Source organism: Schistocerca americana, chromosome 1 (assembly GCF_021461395.2).
Source record: "Schistocerca americana isolate TAMUIC-IGC-003095 chromosome 1, iqSchAmer2.1, whole genome shotgun sequence".
In the NCBI taxonomy this organism is placed as follows: domain Eukaryota; kingdom Metazoa; phylum Arthropoda; class Insecta; order Orthoptera; family Acrididae; genus Schistocerca; species Schistocerca americana.
In genome coordinates, this window is record NC_060119.1 from 1,229,315,417 (window position 1) to 1,229,339,305 (window position 23,889).

Here is a 23,889-nt window from a genome sequence, read left to right on the forward strand (position 1 = left end):
CCCCCCTCTCTGCCCCTCGCCCCCACTCTCTGCCCCTCGCCCCCCTCTCTGCCCCTCGCCCCCCCTCTCTGCCCCTCACCCACCTCGCTGCCCCTCACCCCCCCCCCTCTGCCCCTCGCCCCCCCTCTCTGCCCCTCGCCCCCCCTCTCCGCCCCTCGCCCCCCCCTCTCCGCCCCTCGCCCCCCCCTCTCCGCCCCTCGCCCCCCTCTCCGCCCCTCGCCCCCCCTCTCCGCCCCTCGCCCCCCCTCACTGCCCCTCGCCCCCCCTCTCTGCCCCTCGCCCCCCCTCTCTGCTCCTCGCCCACCTCGATGCCCCTCGCCCACCTCGATGCCCCTCGCCCACCTCGATGCCCCTCGCCCACCTCGATGCCCCTCGCCCACCTCGATGCCCCTCGCCCCCCTCGCTGCCCCTCGCCCCCCTCGCTGCCCCTCGCCCCCTCGCTGCCCCTCGCCCCCCTCGCTGCCCCACGCCCCCCTCGCTGCCCCACGCCCCCCTCGCTGCCCCACGCCCCCCTCGCTGCCCCACGCCCCCCTCGCTGCCCCACGCCCCCCTCCCTGCCCCTCACCCCCCTCGCTGCCCCTCACCCCCCTCGCTGCCCCTCATCCCCCTCGCTGCCCCTCACCCCCTCGCTGCCCCTCACCCCCTTCGCTGCCCCTTCCCCCCACTCGCTGCCCCCTCGCCCCCCCCCCTCACTGCCCCTTCCTCCCCCCCCCCACTGCCCCTTCCCCCCCACTCGCTGCCCCTCGCACCCCCCACTCGCTGCCCCTCGCCCCCCCCCCCACTCGCTGCCCCTCGGCTCTCCCTCGCTGCCCCTCGCCACTCCCTCGCTGCCCCTCGCCCCTCTCTCGCTGCCCCTCGCCCCTCCCTCGCTGCCCCTCGCCCCTCCTTCGCTGCCCCCTTCCTCGCTGCCCCCTCGCCATCCCCCCTCGCTGCCCCTCGCCCCTCCCTCCCTCTTTAATTAAATTGCGGTAAGTTTAAGATGGAAAAACCAATAGTAACTGATTTTAAAAGCTGCTACTGAAGATAGCCGTGTGAACAAACATATTATATTAATCCTTTTTAGTTTTGAATTCAGCAGTCATCATATTTAATAATCCTGATGGCAAAAATGAAAATAAAAGTTTTTCAGTGCTATCTATTTTCACATATTCACACATGCACAAAAACTTCAGGTTGACTTATTTACTTCACAGAGTACAAAACATTCTAATGTATTAAAAGCTTTAATCCAGTTACAACAAACATAGTTTTCTGTATGGTGACCTGAAGGTAACTAATTACAGCATTAAATCAACATTGAAATTTTACGGATTCATTTTTTTTCATTATTATTAGTAGTTATTGCAGAAGATATTGCATAGTCTTGGGCTTCTCCTTGCAGTAGATGGGAGTTGACCAGTTAAAGACTTTATCTGGTGCCATGAACTTTCTGTGCGATATGAACAACTGTTAGCTCGTACCTGATCTCTGCAGTCCACATACAACAAAGAAATTGTTAGTTCAGTAAAAACAATTAACAAGCACATTTCAGAGATGAGTATTTTTTATTGTACTTAAACATATATTGCGGTTGTGGAAAAATCCATGGTGTTACAGCCCAAATTCTACATCACTACAGTAGTCAATGAAAGTCATGTTTCTAGTGCGAAACTGCAGCTAATATCTCATGTACCAACATAACCATAGCCTTAGGCTGTACAATATATGAAATGCATCAGTTACTAGCCTGTTAAAGGTATTGCAAAACTATTATTGCACCTCACTTCAAGGCAATTTAATGTAACCACCCATATTTCACCCTAACCAGTCATCCTCAGTAAAGCTCTTAATTTCAGCACTACAAACAACATATGCTTTTGAACCTCCTTTTGACTACCTCCAAAGCACCATTCATTTTTAAGGAAATTTCAGTTAATTCACTAACACATTTCTCATTTGGGAATTTAGCCAACACAATGTAGCCGTACAGGTTTTGTGTGTGTGTGTGTGTGTGTGTGTGTGTGTGTGTGTGTGTGTGTGTGTGTCTGCCCAAAAGCTGGCAAAATTTTGTCTTGTTTATGAGTTCTGTTCAAAAAATTATCTTCATCCTTTCAATAGGGTTTTTAAATTTGGAAATAAAAAAATACCTCTGCAGGGGCCAAATCTGGGGTGTACAGAGGATGAGGCAGCACATTGCTTTTGTTTTTTTGTGCAAAAGTCATACACCGTCGGGGATGGATGTGCGGGTACGTATTGTGATGCAAGAGCCTTGAATTGCCTCGCCATATTGATTAACAGTTAGTCCCTGTGGTACAAATTCATGATTAATTAATCCTTTAAAGTCAAAGAAAACTATTAGCGTGGCTTTGATCCTTGACCTGTTCTGATGAGATATCCCCCCCCCCCCCCTCCTTGGGGAACTTTTCCTAATCTATTGTGAAGATCGAACCTGGGTCTCAACATAATAACTGTAGACCCACGTCTCATCATCAGTTATGTTTCTCTTAAGGAACATCTCATTCTCGTTTGCGTGATCCAAAAGCCATTCACAGATTGCAAGGTGAAGGTCTTTCTAGTCTTGATTCATGAGCCGTGGGATGAACATGGCGGCACCATGATGCATTCCAAGATACTGTGTCAGGATTTCATGACATCCTACTGAAATATTACATTCTTCTGCAGTCTCTGCTCATCATAGTGCAGTAATTATACGTAGATCAGCACTTCCATTTGTCAGTGCCCTGTGGACTCCATCACTTTTCTAGGATATACGGTATTTACAGAATAATAGATACAAATGCATGTTTTCTGTAAGTAAACTCCTGGTCACTTTGATTCTTATACCTCATATTATTTATAAAAATTTAAAGTAGATGGTCATCTTACCAGATAGGACTGACGGAGTACATTGAAAAAGTTCAAAGAAAGGCAGCACGGTTTGTATTATCTCGAAATATGGGAGGGAGTGTCACTGAAATGATACAGGATTTGGGGTGGACATCATTAAAATAAAGGCATTTTTCGTTGCAGCGGAATTTTCTCACAAAATTCCAATCACCAACTTTCTCCTCCGAATGCGAAAATATTTTGTTGACACCGACATACGTAGGGAGGAACGATCACCACGATAAAATAAGGGAAATCAGAGCTCGTACGGAAAGATATAGGTGTTCACTCTTTCCGCACGCTACACGAGATTGGAATAATAGAGAATTATGACGGTGGTTCGATGAACCCTCTGCCAGGCACTTAAATGTGGTTTGCAGAGTATCGATGTACATGTAGATGTAGATGCAGATGTAGAAACTATGCCATTTAGTTCATATGAGATAAGTCATATATTCTGGCACAAACAAATATCATAGACAGGATACTTTTTCCAAGATGTGGAGGGCGCAAGTAGTAGATGGGGACTGGAGAAATAATTAATGGCGATGTTGTTTAAAGTACCCGCTATCTCACAATAGAGCCATTCAATCTGGTGGGCCTTCTTACTGAATGAGATCAACTTATCTGCAATCCATTAAAATGGTGCATTTAGAAACAGCTGACTGTATATATTGTTTGGTTGGCACAAAGTAGGTCTTAGTTTGATGGTAGTAAAAAGCTAACTTTTTTGTTGTGTTAAAATGTATTGGTATATATGACCGAAAATAAAGGAAAATACATCTGAATTTAAGTTAGATGCTGGTTTATGGCTGCAAAATTAATGTATGAAATACCAATAATGAGGAATGTTAATGACCCAAGTTACCCATTAAATTTATTTAAAATGAAACACCGCTGGGGCAAGGTGTCCTTCGTACAATGTATGTGTAAGAATGGTTTGTTATCAATGCTTGTATGATGACTATCACTCTAAAAATTATGTATCTTAACATAGTGAGTGTGTGCACCTACAGCATGTTAAATGTGAAATTAGGTGTCATTTATCTTTTTTCATATATTTTTTAACAAAATGGAATGACTGTGTATCAGCTCTTATCAAAGGTGAAAGTAGAACAAAAATAAAATAGAGAGATGGAAAAACAAAATTCATTTAATAGTAGCATCTAACCTAAGTCCCTCATCATACTAACTTTAGGCTTTACACCCTGTGTTATCAACTGGTCCACAGACTGAGACCATTCTAAAAGCAGAGATGGTCAAGAATTCAGCATGCAAGCAGTGCTGTTGGTCACTTGCCATAGCTCTGTTGCCTGGCTGTACACTTCCCCACCGCCCCACCACATTGTCTGAACCTGAGGAGGATTTTGATGGCAATACAGTCACATTTCACATTGCGTATGGCTTGATTTCATGGTTCAGAACATCATAAATCACAAACAAAACAAATTTTCAGTGTTATTTATTTACTTTTGGTGCACTGAAGACAAAATATAATTTTTATTTGGTGCAAACTGTCAGCATAAGGACAGAGACAGATAATTTCACAGATATTTTGCACTCAGGTTGCCATTTAATCAGGATTTATTTAGTTTCAAAATTGAAAAAAGCATTTCACACACATGTTGGCAGAAATATTTTGACATGTTTGCAACCTCATTATGGAAATGTGTGGTCTTCCCAAGCAATGAAACATACATCGCTTGGACTGTTTTAATGTAAATGAATTTGCCTTTTAAACAGGAATTACATTGCAGATCAGTCAGTTCTATTCACTCTTACCTAGGGGGCTTTCAACTGAAATGGCAAACAGTCTTGAAAACAGATGGAAGATTGGCAGTGTCCAAAAATTATTCAGAAAGACATTCTTGTGATTCCTTCGAGGCCACAGTAATCCAACAACAGTACATTTTAAATCAAAAAATCATTCCAGGTGCCCCCATGACTTGACCAACATTCTCTGCAGTAATATATAGAGCCTCCATACTCTTCATTCAGTTCCATTGACAGTTATTACAATTGACTGTGGAATGATGCTTTCGAGTTCAGAAAATTAACTGTTTGTTAGCTACAGGCTAATCTTGAGCAATTAAGTGTACATTTTCTTCAACACATCCAAAAAGGTCTCCAGGAATATTCTTTCATTCACCACCTTTGGTTGAAGTAATTTGCGGTCAACTTCTGAGATTGACCTTCATTTTCCCAAGTTCACCGATTGCCCAGTCTTAAAGATAGGAAAAAAAAAAAAATCCAGGAACATAAATCTGTTAATTGTCTGCTGTATACTGAAGCAACTAAAAAATATGAACGGCTACATCCTGTTGATGTGATATCCGGTTATGCAAAAAGCCACAGCCATCACTCCCGATACCTCAATTTTTTAGAAACCGGTTCTCCCACTGCCCCCCCCTCCTGTGTTTCCTGCGACACCTCCTTTGGGAACCATTTCCCACACTCGGCCAGAGGAGCAGGTTTCTCCTCCGTCATCTACCTGAGACAGTGCTCTGTCTCGATGCCTCTCTCACAGGAAAGCCACAGATCATAGACCGATGGCAGCTATTGGCTGAAGGAACCATGACCTGTGAGTCCCAGAGTTGTGTGCTCTTCATCCATCCCCACGCTTGCTACATATAGATCAATGCAAGAATAATGGCCACAAAAGGAGGAGGAGGAGGGAGGAGAAGAAGACGAAGAAGAAGAAAAAAAAAATTGGGACAAGGCTACTCTACTTACCTTGGAGGCACCAAATCCCTCCACACCATTGTAGTCTGAACCAATGCTCACTGATACTGTTTCACCACCATCGATGACAAGCAGTGATCCAGGACTTGACCAGTCATCCTGGTCCCTTCACATCTGACCTGGACACACATAACATCATCATTAAGTGTAATGGATATTAAACATTGGAAATTGCAGTATGGAATAATGGCAATATAATGAGAAGGATAGACTACTACTAACCATATAGCAGAGATACTCAGTTGCAGACTGTCACAATAATAGCTTTCAGCCCTTCTGAAAGGGACAACGCACACACACACACACACACACACACACACACACACACACACTCACGCAAATACAACTCACACACACATGTCCACTGTCTCTGGCTGCCAATACCAGACTGCAAGCAACTGTGCACGATGCCAGAAGCAGTCTGGGTGGTGGGGTAAGGAGAAGGCAAGGGTGGGGAGGAGGAGGTTAAAGTGCTGTTTGTGGGGGCATTCAGGTACGAGATAGATTGGTGGGACAGCTAGGTGCAGTTGGGTGGTTAGACGAAAAATGGGGGGGGGGGGGGGGGTATTGTGGAAAAGGAGAGAAGTAAAAAGGCTGTGGATGCACTTGTGGAATAGGAAGGCTGTATAGTACTGGAGTGGGAACAGGGAAGGGGATAGGGGGGTGAAGGACAATGTCTAATGAAGGTTGAAGCCAGGAGGAATGCAGGATATATTGCAAGAAGCATTCCCGCTTGTGCAATTTAGAAATGCTGGTCTTGGTAGGAAGGATCCAGATGGCACATGCTGTGAAGCAGTCATTAAAATGAAGAATGTTGTGTTGGGCAACATGCTCAGTAACTGGGTGGTCAAGCTGTTTCTTGGGCACAGTTTGTCGTTGGCCATTCATGCGGACAGACAGCTTGTCTGTCCATCTCACCACCACCTACTCCAGTCCAGTCACAAGAATCACTTATCTCATCAAAGACAGGGCTACCTGTAAAACCACTTGTGATATACAAGCTAAGCTGCAGCCACTGTGCTCGTTCTACATGGACATGACAGCCAACAAGCTATCTGTTCACATGAATGGCCACTGACAAACAGTGGCCAGAAACAGCTGGACCACCCAGTTGCTGTGCTTGTGCTATTTGGATCCTTCCTACCAATTTCTGAATTGTGCAGTTGGGAACTCTTCCAGCAATATATCCTGCATTCCCATAACTATCCTGGCCAGAACCTCCATTAATCAGTGTCCTTCCCAGCTATCCCCTTCCCTGTTCCTACTCCAGCACTACACAGCCTTCTAATCCACAAGATTCTACTTGCTTCTCTCCTTTTCTGCTATGTCTCCCCCTCCCCCCACCCACTCCCCTCTCCCTCCCCCTCCGTCTAACTTCCCAACTGCACCTAGCTGCCCTGCCCTCTCTCCACCTCGTCCATGTGTGCTCCCACGAAGCACTTTATCTTCCCCCACCCATACCCTGCCCTTCCTCCCCTCCCCTACCTGCCCCAGCCTCCTCCTCACCCTCAACATCGAGACAGCATGAATACCTTTTATTTTGTTATATTTTATCATACTTGCGAGTTTATTTCATAGTTCTCTCATCATGCACTGTTGCTTGCAGTCTGGCCTCGGCAGCTAGTGTATGTGTGTGTGTGTGTGTGTGTGTGTGTGTGTGTTGTTTAGCTCAGAAGGCCTTTTGGCCAAAGCAGTCTTTTTGTCGTGCCTGTCTGCGACTCAATCAGCTCCGCTGTGTGGTGAGTAGCAACCTATCCTCTTCATGATGCTTAAATGGATATTACCATCACCTGCTGGAACTCCACCACCTTATTTCATTCTCTTCTGCAGTTTGCATTGCTCTGCAAGAAAGGCATTTCACTTACGGCTATTCTCCAATGCTCCTTGGTTATCATGCATGCGTTGGAACTATGCTGGCACTGAGAGGGGCATGAGGAGAGATTTGTACATTGGTTTGCTTAGATGTGGTCAATGAACTGTAATGTTATGCATATTTAAGTAAGCTACTCGGCCATGCATATTTAGGTGAGCTACTTGGCCACCCAGGATTGGTAAGAGGTGAATTGCTGGTGAGCCCAGGTGCAGGCACAAAGGCTTCACCGGAAAAGGGGAAAATCCTGGTATGTGGAATTTGGATGACATTGATCGCTTAGGAGAGTCGGCTATGCTCCCAGTGATGGCGGGCTATGAGATGAACTGTAAGATGGTTTCTCATAGCTCTCTGAGAGTGTATAATTTACAATCAAATACTAATGCAAAGCTGAATACATCAGCAATCCCTGGAAGATGAGGTGCAACCAGTGATACAAAAATAATTTCAGTGCCTTTAGAACTGCAGAAGTTAATATTTTACTGTGAATAAACATTTTTACAATGCGCCTCTGAATTAACAACTTTTAATTGCTTTATGTGATTTCGACAAACTATATCTCAAATGATAGCGTTGCACTGTAGCCGTCATTTCTGAAAGCCAAGTGTTCGTATCCAAATTGTTTCTTGAAGAAATATGTCTGTTCTTTGTCAGAAAATTGTACCCGCCAAAGTTACACAGCAAATGAATACAGCTTGAATGCCTTTTATTTTGTTATATTTTGTCATATTTGTGAGTTTATTTAACGAACAGTTTACTATTTTGCCAATAACCTTATTTAAATGTTGACTGAAAGTGCTTTAAAAAATGTGCTAATTTAAAAGTGGTCAGTAGCATGTGTTAGCAGATACCACTGCTGAGCAGAGAACCAAAAGATGCTTCTTTCAAGCAGGCCTAAATAATTGTTTAAACAATATACAAGGACAATCTATTGTCATTTATCGTGAGTGCACTTGTGCAAAAATACTAGCATATTTATTTACGAACAAACCTTTATTTGTAACTACTGTACATGGTCTGAATGTGGCCAGATATTTACAATATTTCTTTTGTTGAAGTATTATTGTAATATTTAGTTTAGTATGGGGAAAGTAAGCATGTTGAATCAGTTCATGTCTGGAGATCTTAAGGGTGATGCATATTTGCTAGGAATGGCCTTCAGCTAATGGAAAAGCAGGTAGTAGCAGAACACTGCAGGATTCAAGTGGAGACACAGAGACTTCTCGAGTGAAGAGCTCAAGGGAGGGAATCTGGACAGTTTTACATTAATTCTGGAAGTAGGCAGCCCTGCTTGTGGTAATGAGTAGCATTCGATCGTGGAGAAGTTTGATTCTGGACAGTGAACCGGTGGTACCATACTTTAACTTTTGAAGAGACTTAATATTTCAAAGGATCTGAATGTGCTCCAGAACAGGACTCTAACCTATTTCCACTTCCGTTATGGAACTGAGGACAGAGTATGGTTTACTGTTCTTCATATTGTGTGTGTTAATTTATGAATCATCATGTTGAACTCTGAACTGTTTTGAGCTAGTGAATGTTTCATGTTTTGTGATCAAGTATCTTTGGTAACAATTTAGTTATGGGATTGTGCTACCATTCTCATAAGGCTCTCATTGTAAGAAGAGGTTAAGGCTCTCATTGTAAGAAGAGGCTTTCTGTCGGTATTATCGTAGGACCACTTTCCGTTTAGTTGTGATGTCCTTTCATGGATAAATGTTATTCCGCATAATCCTCTGTCACCTACATCAGTTACGGACATTAGAATAGAATCCTTTTAATAAAATTATTCGTTTATCTTTTGTTTTATGTTTCTGGATACTTTATTAATTCACAATTCTAGCCATTGCGTAGACTATTCGGCTGCAAGATCACAACTACAGATTGTTATTTGCAGTGAATTAGCTGTGGGGCATGAAAGCAGATGTGCGTGGCTCAACCCTGTGACTACTTTGAGCTATTCTTTTTAAGCAGAGCCATGCATAGCCCGAATAAGTATGAGTAACCACAGGTAAAGACGCAACTGGTTTGCTTGTATGGATCGCTGTTTAGAAGAGCAACAACTCAGCACTAACTGTTAGGTATCATTGCAGGATGCATTCACCTCCATACCACTTTGGAAGCAATAGTGGAGCAAGTGCAAACAACATCAGTGATTACCATTTCCAGTGTTTACATACCTTCAGGCAGATCAGTTGCTTACCTGGGTCATTTTTAAGCAGCTTCATGGTAAGGTTCGCTGTCTTATTGAACACAGTAAGAAGGAATGCTGGGAGCACTACTTTTCCTCCCTGGGAATGTATGCCTCGTCATCCCAGGTGTGGGCCAAGCTCCACAGTCTTCTGGGCTACCAGTGATCAATAACTGTTCCTGGTCATGCCCTTCAGGATGGTCTTGTACCAATGCATCGGCTCTTGCTGAACACCTCCAAATCCACTTTGTGACAGCAGCAGCATCCTCTTCTTATCTGGCTGCCTTGCTACTGCAGAAATGTCAACTTGAAGATGTCCCCCTATGTTTCAGCCCCACGAAGCTGAATCATACAGTAAACCTTTCCCTTACTGGGAACTCCTTCAGTCTCTTGCCCTGTCTGATGGTACAGCCCCAAAACTTGATTCAATTCATGATCAGATGATCAACACCTGAATGAGTGATACTCAGGTCCTTCCATTCTGTTTGACTTGAGGGTGTCTTCCCTTTGAAATGACGAGACAGTATATAGTAGTCCCAGTCCTTAAACCAGGCAAAAACCTATTGTTTCCCAACAGCTTCCAACTGATGAACCTTACCAATGAGCTCTGCAAGCTACTTGAAATGATGATTGCCTGCAGATTATGCTGAGTTCTCAGTCTCAGAGCCTTTTGTCCCCCTATGAGTGTTATGTCTTTGAGGGATGATCCATAACCTACCATCTAGGCCGGTTGGAAATGGCAACATCCCATTCCAATCTTTTTTGACCTACATAAGGCATTTGGTATCACTTGGCACCATCATATTTTACTTACCCTACATGACTGGGGTTTCTAGGCCCCCTAAAGATTTTTATTCGTCAGCTTTTATCCCATCAGTTGTTCTGGATTCTAGTTGGTACTTGACGCAGCTGTTCTTGGGTCAAAGGGAGCGGCACCCCACAGGGCTCTGTCCTGAGTGTCATACTCTTCCTCATCACTGTCAGTGGACTATTTACTTCCGTCAGGCCACTTGCCAATGACTTTTGCATTTGGAACAGCTCCCATTCAGTAGCCTCTGCGTGGACTCTTTCCCATGGTTTCCAGTTTTCTCCTGCAAAAATGTACCACAGTCCTTCATTCAGAACTCTACCCAGGTACCCAGCTCGTGAAAGTTGTTCCACAGTCCCATTTCTGGGCCTTCATTTTGATAAAAAGCTAATTTGGCTGCCTCATATTTGTCAACTAAGTGCTAGTTGCATTCAGAAACTCTGGATCCTTGCCCACACCTCTTGGAGTGTGGATCATGCTACTAGTATCAATCTTTACAAGCCCCTGGTCTCACCCTGACTGGACTATGGTTGTCAGATGTATGACTGGGAGTGCCTTCAGCTTTGAAATTGCTAGACCCAGCCCATAATTGTGTAGTTCGTCTGGCCACTAACGCCTTCCCATAGACAGTATCTCTTCAGCTCTGACAATACTAACTCTAGGTCTCCTATGCAATCACTTGTTGACAGTTCCCTGACCATCCAATGTATCCCATTCTTTTTGGATACAAGAGGTATGAAGCACACTCTCTGTGTGATTACCAGCTGAAATGCACCTCATAGCCCTCTGCCATGCTCTCTGCTTTCTCCTCCCTGGATATACTGCCTGCATTTTCTTGTTTAGCCCCCCATGGTTGCTGCCCAAGCCACAAATTGGGACCGATTTGTTTTGCTCCATGACCAAGCTTTGTTACATTCAGTTCTTCAGGAGTTTCAAGGTGCTACCGTCTTTTACACTGATGACTCTAAAACTTGGATATGCTTTTACAATCTCTGCTGATTGGGAATACCATTCATTGCCAGAAGAGCTGATAGCTGCTAACAAAGCTCTACACTTTATTAAATGGGCCTCTCTTGATCCCATTTTAATACTTAATGACTCAATGCTTCCGGTTATTGACCGGTGTTACTCTTATCATCCTGTCGTCTCTACTACTGATAACCTTCTTCTTGCACTTAATCATACTGATTGCTCAGTTGTCCTTCTCTGGCCCAAATCATGAGGGTAACCTAGGGAATGAACTGGCCGACTGTTTGGCCAGAAGAGTGATTACTCTCCCTCCATTCGCATTGCTGGTCCCCGGTGTGGATGTGTGGGTGCAAATAAGACCTTCGCTCACTTGGAGATGGAATGATGTCTGGTTGGCCCCTGCCCCCTCTAATAAACTCTGCACTATCAAGACTACTGTTGGATGGCGCTCTTCCTTGCGTACCTCCTAGAAGGAATCCACCGTTATATATCACATCTGCATTGATCGCATCAGGCTACCCATTATTTTATTTTATGTAGTGAGACCCAGCCATATTGTAATTATGGAGCCTTATAGACAGTAACTCATATCCTGGTAGAATCCCCTTTCTTTTGGCCCTCATGCTAAACATGGCCTTCTGAATTCTTTGCCTCCAATACTGATTTATGATTCACAGACAGTTGAGTTAATTCTCAATTTTCTCCATGAGAGTGGTTTTTATTTTCAGATATAGGGGTTTAAAGAACACTCGAAGTATGGGCAGATTGGTTGGGGATGGGACGTCTCCTGCTGCTTTCTGGTTCTGGTGGCTCTCAACCCTATGTCCATGACCACCTCGCTCTTTCATCCCTCTCTTACTCTGTTTTAATTGCTTTTCGATGCAATTTGTTTCCTTTTCCGCCACACCCTATTTTCTATTAAGGAAGTAGCTTTCTGTTAAATAGTGACTGCACTTTAAGTCTTGACTGCGCTGGAACAGGGGTGTGGTGGCTGTGGGTGGGACGACTCCTGTCACTTGCGGAGCCACGGGAACACCCACCTGATACTCTGCTGATTTCCCTCTTCTTGTTTTTATTATTGACGGTCTGAGTGATGTCCATTACATTTTAGCCTTCTCACTTTTAGTGTACTGAATCTGCCAACTTGTAGACATTGTTTGCTGTGTAACTGTCTTTGCCCTTTGTCAAGGATTGAATGCTGCATGGGGTTTTTCTTACCATTGAATGAGCCCTGAAAGACCCCTCATCTGTTCTGACTTACATAACAGCCCTTTCTAATACTTCCCTGTAAATTCTTTCTCAGCTCTAGCATCAGTATTACCTTCAATGCCTCAGTCTTACTGGTCTTAGATACGTTAATCTTCAGACCCTGTACTGTGTGGATATCACTAATTCCGGATGAACTAACCCTGGATCGAGGAACTGATGACCTTGTGTTTTATTCCCTTAAACCCCCAATGAACCAACTATCTTTGGAGTAAATACTTCAGTTACAATCATTTCAATATTATATCTTCATGCCGTAATTGACACACCATCAACTTGCTCATTTGTAATACTCTGAAGAGCCAAAGAAACTGGTACACCTGCCTAATATCATGTAGGGTTCACACGAGCATGCAGGAGTGGCGCAACATGACGTGACATGGATTTGACTAATGTCTGAAGTAGTGCTGGAGGGAACTGGCACCATAAATCTTGCAGGACTATCCATAAATCCGTAAGAGTACGAGGGGGTGGAGATCTCGTCTGAACAGCATGTTGCAAGACATCCCAGATTTGTTCAATAATGTTTATGTCTGGGGAGGTTGATGGCCAACAGAAGTGTTTAAACTCAGAAGAGTGTTGCTGGAGCCATTCTGTAGCAGTTCTGGATGTGTGTGGTGTCACATTGTCATGCTGGTATTGCCCAAGTCCATTGGAATGCACAATGAACGTGAATGGATGCAGGTGATAAGACAGGATGCTTACATACATGTCATATATCAGAGTCATATCTAGATGTGTCAGGGGTCCCATATCAGTCCAACTGCACATGCCCCACACCATTACATAGCCTCCACCAGCATAATAGTCCCCTGCTGACCTGCAGTGTCTGTGGATTCATGAGGTTGTTTTCATACCTGTACACATTCATCCTTTCGATACAGTTTGAAATGAGACTCGTCTGACTAGGCAACACATTTCCAGTCGTCAACAGTCCAATGTCTGTGTTGACAGGCCTAGGCGAGGTGTAAAGCTTTGTGTTGTGCAGTCATCAATGGTACATGAGAGGGCCTCTGGGCTCCAAAAGCCCATATCAATGATTTTTTGTTGAATAGTTCGCACCCTAACACTGGTTGATGGCCTATCATTGAAATATGCAGCAATTTGCAGAAAGGTTGCACTTCTGTCACACTGAACGATTCTCGTCGTCCATCATTGGTCCCATTCTTGCAGGATCATTTTCCAGCCCCATTGATGTCGGAGATTTGATGTTTTACCAGATTCCTAATATTCACAGTACACTCATAAAATGGTCATAGCGGAAAATCCCCACTTCGTCACTACCTCAGAGATGCTGTCCCCCATCACTCATGCGCCAACTATAACATCATGTTCTAACACACTTAAATCTTGATAACCTGCCGTTGTAGCAGCAGTAATCGATCTAACAATTCGCCAGACACTTGTCGTCTTATATAGGCATTGCTGACCACAGCACCATATTCTGCCTGTTTATATATCTCTGTATTTGGATATGAATGACTATACCAGTTTCTTTAGTGTTTCAGTGTATTTAGCTTTCACATTGAGTAACCTTTTCTGTCTGCACTGTCACTGCCCTCTCCTTCTCATTACCAGCCAATAATTTCGTTAAAAGCAAGCTTCCTTTGTCAGGTGAAAATCCACACTCCTTTAACTGGGGCTTCGATGTACCTAGCTGGACCGAGCAAGGAGGCACCATGGTTGGCATAAACACATTTGGGAGACAATCGTTCAAATTCATCCATCCTAATTTTAGATTTTCCATGATTTTCGAAAATCGTTTCAGGCAAATGCCAGGGTGCTTCCTTTGGAAGTGCACGGGCAGTTTCCTTCACCATCCTTGAAAGAGTCGGAGCTTGTGATCCATATGTAACTACTTCAATGTCGATGGGACACTAAACCCTAACCTTCTTTTCTTCCTTCATTCTTTTCTACCTAATTATGCCCCCAAGTTCGTTCATGCTACTGTCTGGTCTCTAACTCGCTTTGCCAAGTAATACACAAACACTAAACTATAAGTGGCGAGATCTGTGACGTAAAATTACTTTCAGTTTTTTGTCAGCAAATGTTGGTATGAATTATGGGAGAACTATTGGTAAAGGGAATTATGGTCATATGATGGGATAACTAAATACATTATTTTGGTGACGGGTGGGTGACAATCCAGTTAGAAAAGACTCAGTTACAGAATCTGGTTTGATGTCTTTGAAGAAGCTTTACTACTTGGAATTGTATAGTAGTTACAAAGAGCAAAACACAAACAAACCATGAGTAGCAACTTTTTGCAACATATATTTTCAAAACCCACATCAAAGTAAATTATAAATGTTGAAACATTTGTGTTTTAAAGGCTTTCTGTGTTGTTTCATGTTGTTGCTATAAAGGCACAGCAACATTTGTTCCCAGCAGATTGTTGTTGTTATCGTTTTTAATGATCACTTGTCAAATTTGTCATTAGACTAATTACAACCAAAACTTCTCTTATTCTTTCCAGAGACCATGGAAGTCTAGCTATTTGAGAAAGTAGTGATTCTTCACTTAAAGATATTGCACCTACATGTACAAATTCTAAGTAGTCATTCTTATTCTTTTCTCAAATCCACAGGAATTAATTCGCTTGGAGGGAGAGCTGACAAGACTGGCAAAACAGCATGAAGAAAAGTACGGGAATCAACTTTTGATACATGGAGAAACAGTTATATCATGGTTGCAAAAATTTAAGCCAGAATCTTTTCCAGGATCAACTTGCAAATCTAGGGTTAGTCAGCTCACGTATAAACCAGTATCTATCACTCGTTGTATCTACATTAGTTTTATCATTGTAATATTTTGACATCTTGTTAGTGAAAGTCTTTATGTTTGAGCAATGGAATAGTTGAGCAATAGCTCACTTCCGCATTGAATTTGTCTTTGTTAGGAGTGCTCTGTGTCCTGTGTTCTTTTCAATATGTTCAGTAAGCATCCGAAGCTCCTCTAAAGAAACTCATACTGAACAAACGGAACATGATAAGATAAATCATTTACACAACCAGTTTCAATGATAGTCAGTCATTTTTCAAATGATGTGTTTGGTTACAATCAAGACATTTAAAAAAAAGCCCCACACATCACCAAAACTATGGTGCAAAAAATTAAAATTCAGCCATATTTTGTTGGACCTGGTTTTGATGTTGATAGCAAGTTACCAGCTTTGTGTAGGGTATTACTAGATGCCATGTTTGTAATCCTACACAAATGCTGACACAATTTAAAAAAATGGATGATGATGATGAGATAAAATTGAAACTGGTTGATTAGTTAGTTATTTAGTTACGTGTTCCATTGATCAATCTCGGGTAGCCATTATGATGTGGAACGTGTCTAGAGCATAAGAAATGCACGCATGAATCTAGGATTTTTTTTAAGCTTAAAATTTTTATTACGTACCCTATTCCCTTAAATGGCCCAAAATGCTTGTATTATACCTATTGATTTATTTATTCCCATTCCAGAATTCATCTATTGTATAGAAGGAGTTGTCGAGGAGAAATGATTTCAGTTTATTTTTTAAACTATTACTGCTGTCTGTCAGGCATTTTATTTCATATGGTAATTTATCGAAAAGTTGCCCCTTTCTGTGCCAAAGATACGTTAATTAGAGGATAGTGTGTTTCTTTTTTCTGGTGTTATAATCGTGAGTGTCACTGCTGTATTTAAACTGTTCCATGTTGTTGAGAACAAATTTCATTACTGAATGAAAATACTGTAAGGCTGCTGTAAGAATTCCTAACCTTTTAAACAGATGGGTACAAGATGTGTGACTATGAGCCCCACACATTACTCTAACCACTTTTTTTTTTAGCAATGAATACTTTTTGCCAAAGTGTTGAGTTACCCCAAAATATTATTCCATATAGCATCAGAGTGTGAACATATGCAAAGTATGTTAGTTTGCTAATTTCTGTGGCCTCAAAATTAGCAGTCATTCTGATTGTAAAAGTTTCTGAACCTAGTCGCTTTAGAGATCCAAAATATGAATTTCCCACTTAAGATCTTCATCTATATGTACACCCAAAAACTTAGTATGCTCTACCATGTTGTTGAGAACAAATTTCATTACTGAATGAAAATACTGTAAGGCTGCTGTAAGAATTCCTAACCTTTTAAACAGATGCGTGCCCTGGCTACTGACTTCTGTTGTGTTATATTTATTAAAATAACTGTACTCCTTGCAGTAGAAAATTGGATGTACTGTTTTTTTCTTTCAAAGTTCAGAGCAAGCCCATTTGCAAAAAACCAATTAATAACTTCTCCAAAGACGTTATTTGTATCATATTCTATTGGAGTTTCTTTTACTGGATTAATAATGATGCTTGTGTCATCAGCAGACAGTGTCAGTTTAGCTCCTTATTTCAGATAAGAAGGGCGGTCATTCACATATATCAAGAACGGAAGGGGACCCATGTTCGAACCCTGTGCAGCAGCTAATGTAATTTCACCCCAGTTAGATGAAATGGGGAAACTTCCCCTTAAATGACTTAAACCTTTTTGCTTCCTGTTCTGTAGACATGACTTAAACCATTCATATGCTGTTCCATTTATAACATAGAATTGTAATTTCTGTAACATAATTCTTGGTTCACACAATCAAATGCTTTGGATAAGTCACAGAAAATTCCTATTGGTGACATTTTACTGTTTAAAGACTCCATTATGTAGGCAGAAATTGTATATTGCTCTTTCAGAAGAACAGTCTTTTTGAAATCCAAACTGTGATTTGTTAAGTATCTCATTAGATTAGATTAGATTAATACTAGTTCCATTGTTGAGATGGCTCTGATTCATCATAACAGCTGTTAGAGTACCAGAGCAGACAGAATATTTGCTCATCATCTGGTCCAAGACATCTACAGCAAATTTTGTGCTATTGTAGAAGCTCACTGTTTCAGGAAGATGTTTCGAATTATTTTGTGTTTCAACATCTGTGTGCTTGGTACTATACAGAAGAACATTTTTGTTCTTTTTCCCTTTGTAAACAGTCAGAGTACCACCTTCCCTTTACAACAGAACATACGTATAAAGAGGAGTTTTCATTTTTTTATAGTGTTCGGAATTTCTTTTCTTGCACGGTTGATAGTGCCGACAAGACTAGTTTTCTCTTTTTCCAGTGTCTCCCCAAGTGTGACCGTAGCGAAAAATAATCAGTAGTCACATTTTGCCCCTTATTGCGATATGGAGCTACCAACTTCATTACTACTTGTTCTGGAAGTTTCTCATTAGGTGCCCTCTGTTTGTTCTTTCCTACATAAGGGAACCCACTACAAAGATATTTTGTTTCTACATCCGCCAGAAGCCAGAATTTGATTCCGAATTTATCAGGCTTATTCGGCGTATATTGCAAATACGGACACCTGGTTCTGCTGGGGAAAAGTTGTTCGTCCACAGTGACATTTGATCCAGGTATGTAATTCAACTGACATTTTTTCTATAAAATGGTTCCAAGTAGTTGATATAAGTGCAAATTTGTCACTTTTCAAACGTTCCGACCATGTATTTTTTTCATCAGAACGCAGATATTTCAAAATTTCTCGAAACCTGTTTCTGCTCATTGTGTCAGTGAAAAATTGGGCCCCCCACTTTTTCGACCACAACTCATCTACTTCAATACATCTGGCACCTAGTGCACCACAAACATATAATAAAGCAACAAATACATCTAATTCTTCTAAATGCAAACTCCAGGAATCATTTCCAAGAAGCCGTTGTGCCTCTGCTTCTTGCATTTTTTTATGTGTTTCAACATTGATTGATCAACTAAAAGGCGCCAGGCACTCGAAACATTATAATTTGAGACGTGCCGCTTTGCGTGTGGAGTAGATCCCTGTGTTTCTTTCAATGTATTCTGTTGACCTATCCTACCTGGAGTAGTAACACCGAAGTCTGCTACAGTCCACTCCGTGATCCCGTCCTTGCCCAGGAGTTTTGAGCCAGGTTCTGGAAGTGAACCCTCACTTCGTTCTCCTCTTCTACGTCGATTCTGTATTGGTCCACTTACAGAAGGTGCAGTTCCATTTTTACCCAGGGTAGGTCCTTCTCTAGCATTGTTTATGTTACTGCTTGGTCCTGGTTCAGCAGCTGCGTGAGGAAAGAGGCAATTAGAAAGCTACAACTCATTATAAAGATAACATACCACACAATAAAATAGTAGTAACAGAAGTAGTAGTAGAAGTGTCAGCTCTATTATAATAGTGATCATTATTCATATAGTAACAATGATGATAATAATAATAATAATAATAATAATAATATAAGTGAATGTAAATTACCTTCATCTTCAGTCTCGGAGCTGTCACTCTCCACATTAGCAACAGGTTGGTAATCTTCATCTGTAGAATCTTCCACAAGGTCCTCAACTTCAGGACCATTTTCAGCATCCGATTCATACAAAAGTGTGACAATTTCTTCATCTGAAAGTGGCCGTGGCCATGGTTTGTATCACTGTGACATCTGAGCCATGTCTACAATACTCAAGTAATCAGTCTTGTTTATGCGAAACCCAATAGCAAACAATAAATGACATATTGCATTGTTGAGCTTTTAAATTCAAACAATGCGAATAAACTTCAGTAACCAACATATTTAGTACATTGTTGGCGAGTGCTAAGAATTAATCCGGGGAGTGACGCACAACAATCTTTAAATAATCTGTTTTCAAATATACATGTAATGTGGTCAAAGTGACCACTCAGCGGATTTAAGTGTAAGTGGTCATTCAAAGAAAACTAATGAAGATAAAATAAATATTGGACTGTTTATATGATCTACATAAACATTTAGGAAAAGTCATTAACTCACAACAGCATAGATTAGAAGTTGACCGAAAAATAACATGTTAAAATATAAAAAGTGGTCAAATTGACCACTCGGCAGTCCTAGTGTTGAAGGACATTTCAAAAATGGCAATTTTTGCTGCCGACGCAAGCATACAAGGGTCCACATCAACCTTAACAAACACAGCTCAAGCTGTTAGCTGTTCAAAACTTCAACTGGCTCACAGCAAACAGTTTAAATTTTAATCTCAGAGAGAGAGAGAGAGAGAGAGAGAGAGAGAGAGAGAGAGAGAGAGAGAACGAGAGCTCGTGTTTTAAATGTGTCGTTTCCCATTTTGTTGACTTAAAGACAAGAGTGTTGGCTCATTAACATGTTTTCATTCACTGTTGCTGTATGAAATTATTTTCAGAGGCAATTTACCTAAATAAATCAATTACAACGGAACTAAGCAATAAGAATATTTTAATATTTTGTAAATATAATAGAGGGAAACATTCCACGTGGGAAAAATATATCTAAAACCAAAGATGATGTAACTTACCAAACGAAAGCGCTGGCAGGTTGATAGACACACAAACATACACACAAAATTCAAGCTTTCGCAACCAACGGTTGCTTCATCAGGAAAGAGGGAAGGAGAGGGAAAGACGAAAGGATGTGTGTTTTAAGGGAGAGCGTAAGGAGTCATTCCAATCCCGGGAGCGGAAAGACTTACCTTAGGGGGAAAGGAGGACTGGTATACACTCGCATACACAGACACAAGCAGAAATGTCTGCTTGTGTCTGTGTATGTGCGGATGGATATGTATGTGTATGCGAGTGTATACCTGTCCTTCTTTCCCCCTAAGGTAAGTCTTTCCGCTCCCGGGATTGGAATGACGCCTTACCCTCTCCCTTAAAACCCACATCCTTTCGTCTCTCCTTCCCTCTTTCCTGATGAAGCAACCATTGGTTGCGAAAGCTTGAATTTTGTGTGTATGTTTGTGTTTGTTTGTGTGTCTATCAACCTGCCAGCACTTTCGTTTGGTAAGTCACATCTTCTTTGTTGTTTAATATTTTGTAAAGTAGATAGTCAATACATCTTGTAGGGGCCTTTTTCATGATCTTGAATTCTTACAGTCACTTTCCAATACCTTTAGTTCTAAATGGTTTTTGTTGTTGACTATAAAAATCAGTTTCAGCCAAACTATGATTGATACAACAATAGACATAAAAATAATTTCCGTATAGACTTTTCCTCCTTGTCTGGAGTTTAGAGTGGAGGTAGGTACTATGGTGCAAATATGTGGAATATGCTCCCATCGAACATAAAAATAAAAAGAAATAAACTAGAAATCCACACCAATTCAAAAGGAGATTAAAAAATACCACATTATCCACTTATTCTACAAAAGATCAGAATGCTTAAATTCAAGGACATAAAGTTCGTTGTAGCAGTCTTCATCGTAAAGACGCACGACAGGTAGCAGTATACTGTAAGGAAACTTTTGTTGTTACAAATGTAGTTAACTGTTTTGTTTGAAAACTACAACTGTAATTATGTAAATATTAAGCAATCAATAGAAGGTAGAAGGTAAATAGCAACTAATTCATGTAGCTGAGGAAGTAGCAATATTTTCAAAGAAGCTGTTTTCCTAATAATTTTCTAGGTTACATTTAGCTGGAGTAGGCACCAGTCATTTGACTCACTCCACATCCTTGAAGGTTATCCTTCTTAATGGGCTCTGTGGAAAATAATTAAAAAATGAATTGCAGAGCATTCTGAGTCACAGTCTGCTCATATTTTTACAGAAAAGGCATTTATCTCTTTCTTTCTTTTTCTCCCTGCTAGCATACTATCCTCTTTTACTACAGCTGTTAAGGCCTCCTACTCCCATAAAAGTATGTTTGAAGTGACTGTTGTTGTTAATTAGAGGATTCAAATATTATTAAATGATTTTGTAGTCCACGATGATTTAATTCTTGGGAAATAAGTTAGGTTGTGCAGTCATTCTGTAAGTTAAGAATGGAGAGAGGTACAGTTTCCATCCCAGTACCTGCACTACCATATTTCGAGCTCATCATATGAAAGCATTTAGGTTCTACATCTGAACTGAAATAAATCTCCTACTTGGTTATTGCAGACACCCCAGGCATTTTTAAATTTAGTGTAAAAATTTTAAGTCACGTACTTCATTTCCCCTTCATTATCTTCCAAATGAGAATAGAACTCTTGATGCTAAATATTGTGTGACACTAGAGCAGCTGAAACATAATTAAAACATGAAATTCGTCATCTACTCCAGTTCATATTCATTCCATACAGTACCTTTACTTGTTAAACAAAACAGTCCAAAAAAAAAAAAAAAAAAAAAAAAAAAAAAAAAAAAAACCGATGACACCTTTACTGTTTTCAGCACGAAGTGAAGATTATGGATTTGTGGTGGGTACTTGCACATGTGAGAATTCATTGAAATGAAATAGCTCGTGAAGTGGCAAGCAAGACATGGGGACAGGTGACCATAGAGCAGTGTGTCACTCCTTTGCATGCCATTACTATGCTATTGAGCCATAAAGTGACGTATTAATAGTAAAACATGTGGCTGGATGTGTGTAACTAAGCTGCGATACATAAAGCCCACAAGACCATGGACGGTCTCCATCCAGCATCAGCCATGAAACAGATATGAAGTTTTCACTCAAAAACTTATATTAATCATGACCACCGTATCTACTAATTTTATACTGCCTAATGCATTTCTGCTTCGCACCATTCTCAAAGGTTCAAAATATTTGCAACACATTCTTAGGAAAAACAAAATTGAATCTGTCTAACATAGGTACAAAGTATCTTGTTCAACAAGCCAGATATTTTGTATCCTTACTTGACAAAGGCCGAAACACGTAAGGCAGTGTAAAATTAATAAATACAATGGTCAAGATTAACATCAGTTTTTGAGTGCATTAAAAATGACTGCAAAATCTCACAAAATATTTATGCATTTTGCTTACACACTTGCACATTGGCTTTAATCTCTAACAGATGGCGTCCTCCTCCAGCACAAGTATTTCCCAGTTTGTAATGCTTTTAATGTTCTTTCAGTTTAAAAAAAAATTTGGTGACAGAAGGATGAGCTTTGGTTTAAATGAGTACTTACTCTCAGTATCAGGTAATAATTGGTTGGATGAGTGTGACAGATAGGAGATTTTCATGTGTAATATAGTGACTGGTTTATCTTGTATGCACTCTTGTGTATCAGCAGTCATTTAACATACACTGCTGGATAAAACCTTCCTGTAGACAGTCTTCAGTTATAGTCACCTATGTTGCTCGTGGATGTTTTATAAACTCCATAAAGGTTGATATCATATCAGAAGTAATTGTTGCAAGTCATCAGTATTTGAGTTGGACATTGAGATACACCCTAGTTGGTTTCATTAAACCTCACCATGGTGTAATTTAGGGCACTCCTCTCATTTCGTTGTAGTGTTGCCTTTTGCAGCCTAGTGATTATGACCAACAGTTAAAATTAAAGACTGTTGGCACATTCAGTTTGTTTTTGTGGTGATTATGAAAGCGCATGTAAAACTGTCAGTGTAGCAATTTATTAGATGATTTTTATTTTTTTAACAACTAAATACTGTTTTAAAAATTAAAGTATGATTATGTTTCATAATGTGTCATATGTTTCATTAGAAAGTCAGTTTGAAAACTAATGCACAAAAAACAAAAGCAAATGATAACAACACCACAGAGCTTAAGATTAGGAGCCAGGTAATCTAAAGGGTGGATAAGTTTGAAACCTTGGAAGCATGATTACACCATATGGTGGCACAACAGACGACAGTAACAGCTGCACCACCAAAGCCAAGACACTTTTACAACTCTCCACTGTGTCTGGAGATCAAGGGAAATAACATTAAGGAGCAAATTGTGCATATTTGAAGGTAATGTAAATTCTGTGCTTCTGTATGGATGTGAAACATGGAAAGTGACAAAGCAGCTAATCCATAAACTGCAGACATTCAATGACAGATGTCTGAGGAACATCCTAGGGATATGGTGGCTGAATGTCACCTCTAACGAAACACTCTGAGGAAGAACTAACCAGAAGCCAGTTGAGCTGCAAATGAGAAACAGGAAATGGCGATGGTTAGGACATACACTGAGAAGACCAATTGAAAATGTTGTGAAAAAAGCACTGTATTGGATCCTGCAGGAACGATGGACATGAGGCCACCTCAGAATGACGTGGAGATGATCAGTTGAAGCAGAAGGTCAAGAGCAACGAATAGGTTGAGAAGAAGTGAAAATACTAACACAGGACAGAACAAGATGGTGATCCTTTGTTGCAGCCCTATGCTCCACATAAGTAGTTAAAGAAATAATAATAATATAATAAAAAAT

At 41.1% G+C, this 23,889-nt stretch overlaps 1 protein-coding gene and 1 long non-coding RNA gene across 2 annotated transcripts in view; one reads left to right on the forward strand and one right to left on the reverse strand.

The window, feature by feature from the left end:
- The window catches only part of LOC124612726, a 127,317-nt gene that overhangs the window by 60,339 nt on the left and 43,089 nt on the right, over positions 1–23,889 (forward strand). Inside the window, exon 5 of the mRNA XM_047141512.1 lies at positions 15,299–15,451. Within this exon, the coding sequence (XP_046997468.1) occupies positions 15,299–15,451 (153 nt within the window). The remainder of the gene's footprint in view (positions 1–15,298; positions 15,452–23,889) is intronic.
- On the reverse strand, positions 1,301–18,715 carry LOC124613560. The gene is made up of 3 exons (XR_006979648.1): positions 18,592–18,715; positions 5,599–5,726; positions 1,301–1,467 (listed from the first exon to the last, which is right to left on the reverse strand). It is a non-coding gene; the product is annotated as an uncharacterized LOC124613560 (long non-coding RNA).